The following is a 10,059-nucleotide window of genomic DNA, read 5'->3' as shown; positions in this document are numbered from 1 at the left end:
ACACAAGCTCTAAGGCAAAAGAAAGAAAGAAAGAAAGAGAAAGAAAGAAAGAGAAAGAAAGAAAGAAAAATTACTCAGGGGCCAGCAGGCGGAGTGGTGGTTAAGGCACTGGATTCCCATGTGACTGTGGTTTCAACCCTGGACCTGGTGGCTTGAAACTCACACTGGTCATGTGTGTGCCCCAAATCTTGAGAGAATGGAGGAGAAGGGATTGGGTGTGGCCACCCCCTGGGGGATGTTTTTCTGGTGGGCACACTCTCCCTATGCCAAAATCTCTAGGAGTAGGGGTGGGGGGTGAGTTTATTCAGGGGAAGGCAGGTGGCTTGGTGATTAAGGTGCTGTCCCACATGATCGACCATGGTTCGAGTCCTGGACCTAGTGGCTTGCTTTCTCACTTTCTCTCTCTGGTCAGATTAAAAAATAATAATGGGACCAGCAGTTAGCGTAATGGCTATGTCACTGGACTCCCACGTAGTCGACCACGGTTCGCGTCCCTGACCTGGTGGCTTAAAACTCACGCCAGGCGCATGTGCGTGCCCAAGATCCCGAGAGGAGAATGGAGGAGAAGGGATTGCAGCGCGGCCATCCCCCCTGGGGGGGTGTGATTTCTCGCTTTCTATCTCTCTGTCTCTCTCTGTCTGTCTGGCGAACGCACGCACCCTATAGCAAAAACCTCTCCCTAAGGCCCCCCCAAAAATAAGTGAAATTAAATAATAAAACAATTATTTTTTAAAAGTTCATTCATTTATTTCTTCCATGAGCGAGACAAAGAGCAAAAGAGACAGACGTACACGTCAGCAGGCTCTCCATGCCACTGTGTGCCCCCAAAGGCTTAGCTGGCCCAGAGCTCAGGCACACATGCGCTGTTGACTTGGCCCTCGAACCCAGGACCTTTGGAATGTGTGTCCAGTTACATTGCCACTGCACCACCACAGCTTTTATTTATTTATTTAGAGAGATTGTTTTATAGCGCATGTGCACTTGCTGGAGAGACAGAGATAGACAGAAAGCGAGAAATCACCTCCCGGGGGGATGGCCACACCACAATCCCTTCTCTTCCATCCTTCTCTTGGGACTTTGGGCATGCCCGCACACGTGCCTAGCATGAGTTTAAGGTCCAGGACTTGAACTTCAGGCGACTCCGTGGGAGTTCAGCAACATAACCATTATGCTCTCTGCTCGTCCCCAGTAGCAGCTTTTAAAATGACTCACTTGAAGTCTTCAGGATCCAAGTTAGTTTTTATAGAAACGGTGCTTGTTTTCACACTCTTAGATCATCAATTTATATAATATTGAGTCCAATGACAAACGACACTAGCACACAGCCGGCAGAAACACACCGGGATGGAATCCCAGCTTACGCTCGGAAAGCAAAGCCTTCGGCAGCGGCAGCGGAGTGGACCGGCACAGCCTTCCAGGTGTTCACTGCCTGGGCGGGAATCCAGATTTCTGATTTCGCCACGTCCTCACTGGGCGACCTGGGAGTTCAGATTTCTTCCCTTTGCGCCTTCTTTTCTCATCTACGAAAGGGGATGATAGCAGCCCCTCATAAACCCGTCATGCGGATGAATGGAGGAAACACTTGGGAGCCCTGGGAACACGCGGCCGCAGGAAGGCTCAGGGAAGGGACCGTGGGATCTCCGCAGCTGCCGTACTGCTGCAGTGGCCCCACAAGCCAGACGAGCCTGCAGCTGACATGGGCCGCACGGTGAGGAGGTGGAGCGCATGGCTTGGTTAAGATGTGTATTAAAGGCCAGCTGGTGGCGTGGTGGGTAAGGCACTGGATTCCCATATGGCCGACCATGGTATGAGTCCCAGATCCAATGGCTTGAAAAATCACAACAAATAAACAGATAAATATATATATATATATTTAAATGTAGTATTATGTCTCTCCATTTCCCAGATGAGAACATGGGGGCCTGAGGAGAGTCAGTGACTTCACAGTTTTGGGGCCAGCAAGTGGCGTGGTGGTTTGGGCACTAGACTCCCACAAGGCTGACTGCAGCTGGAGTCAGGAACCTTATGGCTGGCTTCCTCACTTTCTCTTTCTCTCTGTCTCTCTCTAGTCAAATTAAAGAAAATGATAGTGAATACAGTTAAACTTTTTAAAAATATATATTTAATTTTATTCATTATTATTTTTTAAAATTTGATTAGAGAGAGAGTGAAGAGGGAAAATGAGAAAGCAAGCTACCAGGTCCAGGACTCAAACTGCAGTCAGCCATGTGGGAGTTCAACACCTCAACCACCATGCCAGCTGCCAGCCTCAAATAAACAATTCCTTAAGAATTCATAGTTTTTAGAAGTGGCAAGGGCTTTAGCAATCATGAGGTTTGGATCCAGAAAGAAAAGGGAAATTCGGGACCAGCAGTTAGCTATGCTAATGGCTATGTCGCTGGGCTCCCACGTAGCCGACCATGGTTCGAGTCCCGGACCCAGCAGCTTAAACTCACACCGGGAGTGTGTGCATGCATGCCCAAGATCCTGAGAGGAGAATGGAGGAGAAGGGATTGCAGTGTGGCCATCCCCACTGGGGGGGGCTTTCTTGCCTTCTGCCTCTCCTGTCTCTCTCTGTCTTGCTGGCGAGCGCACGTGCCCTATAGCAAAACCAAAAACAAAACAACAACAAAAAAACTCTCAAAAAAAAAAAAAAAGAAAAGGGAAATTCACCATCCACGTTTAAAAAATAATTGTATTTATTTATTCATTCATTTATTTTAATTTGACCAGAGAGAGACATAGAGAGAGAGAGGGAAAGTGAGAAAGTAAGCCACCAGGTCCAGGTCTCAGACAGTGATTGGCCATGTGGGAGTGGCCAGCACCTTAACCACCATACCACCTGCTGACTCCATTACTGTTATTTTTTAATAATTAATTTTACTTATTTTAATTCATTTTTCTTTTGCTGATTGAGTCAAAAATCCCAGGGAGAGACAAGCAGGCCTTGGTGCTGAGACTGCAGAGGTCTTGGCTGGCCGGCCTCAGGAGCCCACTGTCTGGCCACGTGCGTTCCATCTCGAGATCCAGGGCTGGACAACCGGGAAGGGGCTTGGTCCCCACAGACCCCTAAAGTATGTGCGTTGGGAGGTACTGCAGACAGGAGGCCAGGAGGGTGCAGGTCACGTGATCATGCAGAAGCCAGACTCAGTGGGCCTCTGGGGCTCCCTATGGAGGGTCTCCCTGGGCCACTTGGATGTCCTAGAGGAGGCAGGGAAGGGTTTGCCAGTGGGGTGACTGGGGGAAGCACAGGGGGCAGCCCGCCTGGCCTCGGTCTACTTGGTTCTTACCTCTGCTGGTGGTCTCCAGGGCAGGAGGGAGCAGGCTGAGGCTTCACCTCCCTGCCTCTCGCAGGGCTCTCCCTTTGTCTGAGGCCTACAGTCAGGCCGTGGAGGCGGCAGGGGAAGCCTCGGGCCTCCGGAGCAGGGTGAGGACTGTTCAGATTGCTAAAGAACAGAAAGAAAGATGCGCAGGGGCTGTCTCCCAAGCGCCCGAGCCCATTTCCCAGGTCGAACAGTGATCGTGTTCTGTGTTAGACTCATCAGCTTCCTTGCTCCATTCTCCGGGCCTCCTCCCCTCTCTCAGGGACCCACCTATTGGCTTGTGGGCCATTGGGTACCAGGATGCCAGAGTGCTCCACTCTTCGGGGGCCTGGGCCTCCAGCTGGAAGATGGGCCCTGAGTCCTGGAGCTGGAAGGGCAGGCACACACATTCATCACAGGCCTCTCCGCACCAAGAGCCATCATGGTGGGAGAGAGCTCTGGGACAAGAACAGGACCAGGGTGTGGGCGGGGGGAGTGTTGGCCACCGCACACAGGACCGGCCTCCTGCAGGGCAGGTGCCTGGCGAACACTGCCACTAGAAGCCAGCTAACAGGAATGTCCCTGTGCCTGGAAGGGAACACACTGAAAACAAAGCGCCCAAAGTTCAAGTCAGCTCAGCAGGGAGCAGGGACTCCACTCGAGCTGGAGCCGGAGGTTTGGGGGAGGCAGGCCACCAAACAGTGAGCCGGGTAAGAAAAGTGTCCAGAGTGGCACCTGGCAGCTCTTAACACACCTGGGCACCCTGAGATGCAAGGTTCTAGAAGGCAGAGAGGTGCAGGGTGCAGGAAGAGGTGATTCTGGAAATGGTGGAGTAGGACTGGATGGCCCAGGCCTTCAGTGACTGGGTCCTTGAGAGAATTGACTCACCCTCCAGTCTCTGAGGCCCAGACATGACCAGAACATTCGCTGATTCCTCTTCTTCCTCCTCCTGGCCTTCCTCAAACTCTCTCTCCTCCCACCTCCGGGAGGACCTGCAGGGGCAGGGAACCTGGCCACGGCCTGGCCCACACAGCGCACAGCGGCACTGCAGCCTGACCCCTCCACCATGTGACCCCTCCACCAAGGAGGCAAAGATGAGGCCCCACTCCGCGGAGACCCCGCCCAGCGCCTTCCAGAGACCACGCCCATTGAAGCCCCGCCCCCTCACTCACCTGTGCTGGGCCTCCGCAGAGGCACTACCCACCCTGGCCCCCGTTGCACACCGAGCCCGAGGCCTTCCCGGAACTGCTATCTGGCAGTGGAGGGGAAAAGGGAACCGGTCTGAGAAAAACGCATCATGCGTGTTCAGAGTGTATGCTCCCTCTAGGTACCTGAATGGAGACATAGAGACCCCAGAGAGATAGAGACTTAGTGAGAGACAACCTGGGCATGAAAATAAAATTAAAGAGGACGCCCTTTGTTCTCTTAAGATCTCCACTCCCGGAGGTGGTGTGGTACTTAAGGCGTTGGATTCCCACATAGGCAAGCACAGTTTGAGTCCTGACCTGGCGGCTTTCCCTCTCTTTCAGTCTCTCTCCAACAAATTAAAAAATAATAATAAGGGACCAGCAGATGGTGTGGTGGTTAAGGCACTGGACACTCCCGCATGGGTGACCAAGGTTCAAGTCCTGGACCTGGTGGCTTGCTTTCTCACATTCTCTCTCTCTCTGTGTGTCTCTCTGGTCAAATTTTAAAAAAATAATAATAAATTAAATTAAATAAATAATTGTTTTTTAAAAAGTGATAAGACACAAAACCTATTTAAAACATATTATGCAGGGGACCAGCAGATGGCATAATAGTTATGTTGTGAACTCCCGTGGTATGAGTCTGGGACCTGGCAGCTTAAAACTCACACCTGGCGCGTGAGCGTGCGTGCCCAAGATCCCGAGAGGAGAATGGAGGAGAAGGGATTGCGGTGTGACCATCCCCTCTGGGGGGTGATTTCTCGCTTTCTGTCTCTATGTCTCTCTCTGTCTGTCTGGTGAGCGCACCTGCGCTATAGTGAAAACCTCTCAAAAAAAAAAAAAAACTAATAAGACTTTTCCTTGTGCTTCTTTCACCATTGTATAAGGTTTTATAGCATTATCCTTGAAAATATATGTAAGTTTATGAGCTAGTGAAAAAGCAAGCCGCCAGGTCTGGGACTTGAACTATGGTTGGCATGTGAGAGTCCAACGCCCTTAACCACCATGACACTTGCTGCCCCCCCAGGGGTCATTTCTCACTTTTCCTCTCATTGTCTCCCTCCCTCTCCTCTCCAGTGAGTGCATGCAACCTATGACAAAACTCTGAAAAATAATTTAAAAAAAGAAAAATCACACCAGATGCGAGTGTGTGTGCCTAAAATCCCAAGAGTAGAATAGAGGAGAAGGGATTGCAGCGTGTCTATCCTCCCTGGGAGGTGATTTCTCACATGCTCTGTCTCTCTCTGGTGAGCTCACAAGCTGTATTAAAAAAAACTCTGTTTAAAAGAAGTATAATTTCAATTCCTGGAGTGGGAGGAGGTTTCCAGAGGGTATCTCAGAGTGTGAGGGAGGCAGCAGTTGGAGAGACCACAAACTGCAGAGAGAGGCCTAGAGGTGGAGAGAGTGAGGCAGAGCCGACCTAGCGGTGGAATCCCACCTGGAGCAGCAGAGAGGGACTTCCTCGGACCACCATCTCCACCCCGTGGCCACTGAGGAAACTGCAACCAAGAACTAAGCGGTTTCCGCCGCCTGTCGCCAGCGGCTTAGGATCCCTGACTGCATGGACTGCATGCCTTGGCCTCGTTGGGGTGGGCTAGCTACCCCTCAGCCAAAGCCAGAGACGAGCTGCACCCCCATTTCCCTCCCCGGGAAGAGGTATGTAGCCCAGTCTCAGGCCCCGGGGGTAGATGAGCGCAGAAGAGCAGCGAAGCGGCACCCCTGAGAACGCTGGCTCTGCTTACCCACCCCTGCTCTGCCTCGCCTCTCCCCCGCCCACTCCCAGGCTCAGATGTCACCTCACCTGGGTGCGAGTCTGGACCAGCCCCACCTGCACCACGTGGGTCCTCATGGCATCTGCCAGCTTGGCCACGAGCCGTGTACGCACCGCCTCTGGCTCCTTCTGGGTGGTGGATAGGGGTACGGGGAGGGGAGTGTGTGCCCTGTGGGCCCCTGCCCCCTGGGAAAGAAACAGGACGGCGGAAGGGAAGCGGGACGTTCTCTCCCTTCTGTTCTATCCCCTTCTCATGCTTTTCCCGGGTCCTGCCGCCACCTGCCCAGAACTGTGGACCGAAACTGACCCTTCCTCACAACAGGACCTCAGGACCTCGCCCACAGAGCGCGTTTGATGAGTGAATACACGGTGGGAAGGAGATACGGAGTGAAGGCAGGAGTGTCAGACGGCCAAGGCTTCTGGGAGGACAGAGAGCAGGCGCAAGGCTCACCTGACAGAGGGCCAGTGCTTCCTCGTAGTGGGTCAAGGCCTGGTCATACTGCCCCAGCGTGGCCGCAGCGGCCCCCAGGCCCTCACAGGCCTGCCACTGCCCCTTCACGTCCCCTGTTAAGAAAGCCTGACAGGTCTTCTGTGGCTCCCACCCCACAGACACACCCCAAGAGTACCCCCACCCCCAGGTCCTGCCATGTCTCCCTGCCAGCCCCAAGGATCCTTAGGCTTTGTCCCCCAACTCCCTGACCCCAAGTGACACTGTCCCCCACCTCCCGTACCGGAGTCCCGGGCAGCTTGCAGGGCGTGCAGGTAGTTGTCTCTGGCAGCCCTGTGGTCCCCCAGCTGGCTCAGTGCAAATGCCAGGCTGCCAAAGCTCCGGCCCTGCTCCCAGCGCTGCCCCACGGAGCCTGGCAACAGAGCACACCCCACCCTAAGAGGGCACTGTGGCTGCTGGGTATCAGGACCCCGCCCCCCGGCAACCAACAGGGGCCTCCTGGGAGTCCTAGTGCCCAGCGCAGTGCACCCGCAGTCGGACCGCAAAGGCCTGAATTCTGCACCTTGCCTCCCCTTGTCCTAAGTTTTGGCCTAAATGCCTGTTCCTGGCTGGTTCGAGCCTGCAAGGTGGGGATTTATTGTTTTGTTTTTTAGGTTTCTGCCACAGGACTGGTGCACTTGCCGGAGAGTGATAGAAAGAGGGGGATGGCCATGCCACAATCCCTTCTCCTCCATTCTCCTCTCAGGATTCTGGGCATGCACGCACACACGCCTGGCATGTTTTTTAAGCCTGGACCCAGGGCTTGAACCATGGAGTTGGCCATGTAGGATCCAGCACTTTAACCTTCATGCTGCCTGCTGGCCTCAAGATAGGGATTAATAGCCCATTTTTATACATGTGGAAATTGAGGCTCAGAAAGCTAAGACCCTCCTGAAACAGAGGGTCTGGGATCTGCTGCAGGTACCCTCCCTCCCTTGTCCCGCGCCCCTCCTCCTGCCACTGCTGCCTGCCCCAACTCTCTCTCCCGGCTGGTCATCCTATGCCATCCTCTGGACTCCCGGGCCGCATAATGGTCCCAAAGGCCCATCTGCCCTTAAGCCTCGGGGCCTCGGCTGGAACCCTTAGTCCCCGGTTGCAGTTCCGTTCCCCGGCCGCCGGCACCCACCATGGAGGTCGGCAGCCTTCCGGTGGATCTCCTGGGCTTCCCGATAGTTGCCGAGGGCATTGTGGGCCATCCCGAGGTTTCTCAGCACAGTGGCCTGCTCTCCCGGCTCCCGGCACAGGGGCAGGGCCTGCAGGAAGATCTCCACGGCCAGTGGGAACAGCTGGAGCTGGGAGTAGCCCAGGCCCAGGTCATTGTAGAGCTGCCCTGGAGGGCACAGCCAGGGCCGGTGGTGAGCAGGTCAGCCCCGTCCCACCCCTGCAGGCTCCCCAGCCCCTTTCCCAGCTCCCAGGTTCCACACCTCTGCCCAAGGCCTCACCCAGCAGCAGTCCCCGCCTGGTGCTCCTCTCGGCCAGCCTCCGGCTCTGCTCCAGCACCTGCACCACCTCTCCCACTCCATGCCGCCCGCTCTGCAGCATACACCCTGCCGCGGCGCCCAGGGCCAGGGCTGCGGCCTGCGGCTGTCTCGCTCGGGCATAGGCCTGGCTTGCTTCCTGCAGGCAGCGAGCGGCTAGCTCAAGCTGGCCCAGAGCCTGGTAGCAGGCTCCCATTTTTGCCTGGGCTTCTCCTTGGTCACCCTGTGGTTGGTAGTGGCCCAGGGCCCTGTGGTACCAGGCCAACGCTTGTGGCAGGTCACCCAGGGCCTGGTAGGCCAAAGCCACATTGAAACACTGGTCACCGTGATACCCGCCCTGCGCCCTCTCCTCTGGTTGGGCTCGCAGGAGCAGTTCCAGGCCTCTGGCTGGGTCCCCTGTCTCCACGTAGGCAGCCCCTAGGTTGAAGGCACAGGCTCGGAGTACAGGGGTGTCCCCCGTTGGTGGTGCCTCAGAGGCCAGGAGGAAGGCCCTCTGGAAGCTGGCTAAGGCCTCATGGCTCCGGCCAGCCCGCAGGGCCCTGAGGCCGGCCTTGGTGAGGGCGTGGATGCCTGCCTCTTGCTCCAGCTGCTTTCTTTTCTTCTTTTTCTTCTTCGGGCTCAGGGGTGCAGGTTCAGGCTCCCAGGGGATGTCGTCAGGCTTGGGCGAAGACATAGGGCTGTTAGTGGGGAGCAGAGGGTCAGTATGTCTCGGCCCCTCGAGGGTAATTCAACTCTCTCCCTGCCCTGGAGTGACACTCAGAGTTCTGCGGGCGTCTGACTTCTGACTTCATCTGTCCCATTGGGCACCAGATCGACTCTCACTCTAATGCTCGAATTTCTGCCTCTTCCAAGTTTATTCATTTATTTTCTCCACAAGTGAATGAGATAGAGAGATGGCACCTCTGGGAGGGTCTTCTTTTTTTTTTTTTTTGAGAGGTTTTTTCGCTATAGGGCGTGTGCACTCGCCAGACAGAGAGAGACATAGAGACAGAAAGCAAGAAATCACCCCCCAGAGGGGATGGTCACGCCGCAATCCCTTCTCCTCCATTCTCCTCTCGGGATCTTGGGCACGCACGCACACGCGCCCGGAGTGAGTTTTAAGCCACCGGGTCCGGGATGCGAACCGTGGTTGACTGTATGGGAATCCAGCGACATAGCCATTACGCTAACTGCTGGTTCCCTTCCGGGAGGGTCTTGACACTGTAATCCAGCCCTAGGTCATAGGCGTGGGTGCCTGGTGTACCCAGGGGGTCTCTTCTGGATGTGAACCTGGACCCTCCCCCAGGGTCAGCCTCACAGAGCCTTGCATTTGACCCCTGTGCCGCCCTGATCCCCTTGACTAACTAGTGTTGTGTGTTTGTCTTCTGTTGGAGGGCACATGCATTTGCCGGAGAGACAGGAGAGAGAGGGAGAGACAGAGACAGAGAGAGAGAGAGAAAACACACCCCCAGTGGGATTGCAGTCCCTTCTCTTCCCCATTCTGTTGGGATTTGGAACATGCGTTTACACAGGCTCCGTGTGTTTGTCTTCTTTCTTTCTTTTTTCTTTTTTTTAGGTCCTGTCATAGTGTGTTCATCAGAGAAAGAGAGAGGGAAAGTGAGAGATTTACCCCTCCCCCAGGGGCTGGCCATGCCACAGTCCCTTCTCCTCTGTTCTGTTTGGATTTGGGGCATGCACGCAACACTCCCGGCATGATTTTCAAGCTCCTAGACCCAGGATTCAAACTGTGGCCAGTCATGGGAAAGTCCAGCGCCTTAACCACCATGCTACCTGCCAGTCCCTCTCCGTGTGTTTTGTTTTGCAGAGATTTTTGCTATAGGGAGCGTGCACTTAC

General features: G+C 54.8%; 1 protein-coding gene across 1 annotated transcript; it reads right to left on the bottom strand.

Annotated features, from left to right (window-relative positions):
* Positions 1-3,035: 3,035 nt before the first annotated feature.
* TTC24 (tetratricopeptide repeat domain 24) lies at positions 3,036-8,898 on the bottom strand. The gene is made up of 9 exons (XM_027774482.1): positions 8,190-8,898; positions 7,874-8,077; positions 6,992-7,120; positions 6,712-6,824; positions 6,291-6,389; positions 4,475-4,554; positions 4,191-4,294; positions 3,594-3,696; positions 3,036-3,201 (listed from the first exon to the last, which is right to left on the bottom strand). The coding sequence occupies exons 1-9, from the start codon at positions 8,896-8,898 to the stop codon at positions 3,123-3,125; spliced, it is 1,620 nt and encodes a 539-aa protein (XP_027630283.1). The 3' UTR covers positions 3,036-3,122.
* Positions 8,899-10,059: the final 1,161 nt, after the last annotated feature.

Source organism: Tupaia chinensis, unplaced genomic scaffold (genome assembly GCF_000334495.1).
Source record: "Tupaia chinensis unplaced genomic scaffold, TupChi_1.0 Scaffold000438_1, whole genome shotgun sequence".
In the NCBI taxonomy this organism is placed as follows: domain Eukaryota; kingdom Metazoa; phylum Chordata; class Mammalia; order Scandentia; family Tupaiidae; genus Tupaia; species Tupaia belangeri.
This window is presented reverse-complemented; position numbering and strand designations above follow the sequence as displayed.

What these genes read in the sequence shown, in the direction of transcription:
- TTC24 (XM_027774482.1), bottom strand. Translation starts at nt 8,898, where the DNA reads ATGTCTTCGCCCAAGCCTGACGACATCCCCTGGGAGCCTGAACCTGCA. An exon ending in AAGCACTGGCCCTCTGTCAG is followed by an intron (nt 6,390 to 6,711) that starts GTGAGCCTTGCG and finishes TCCACCACCCAG; the next exon opens with AAGGAGCCAGAGGCGGTGCG. An exon ending in AATGGCCCACAAGCCAATAG is followed by an intron (nt 3,202 to 3,593) that starts GTGGGTCCCTGA and finishes TGCCTCCTCTAG; the next exon opens with GACATCCAAGTGGCCCAGGG.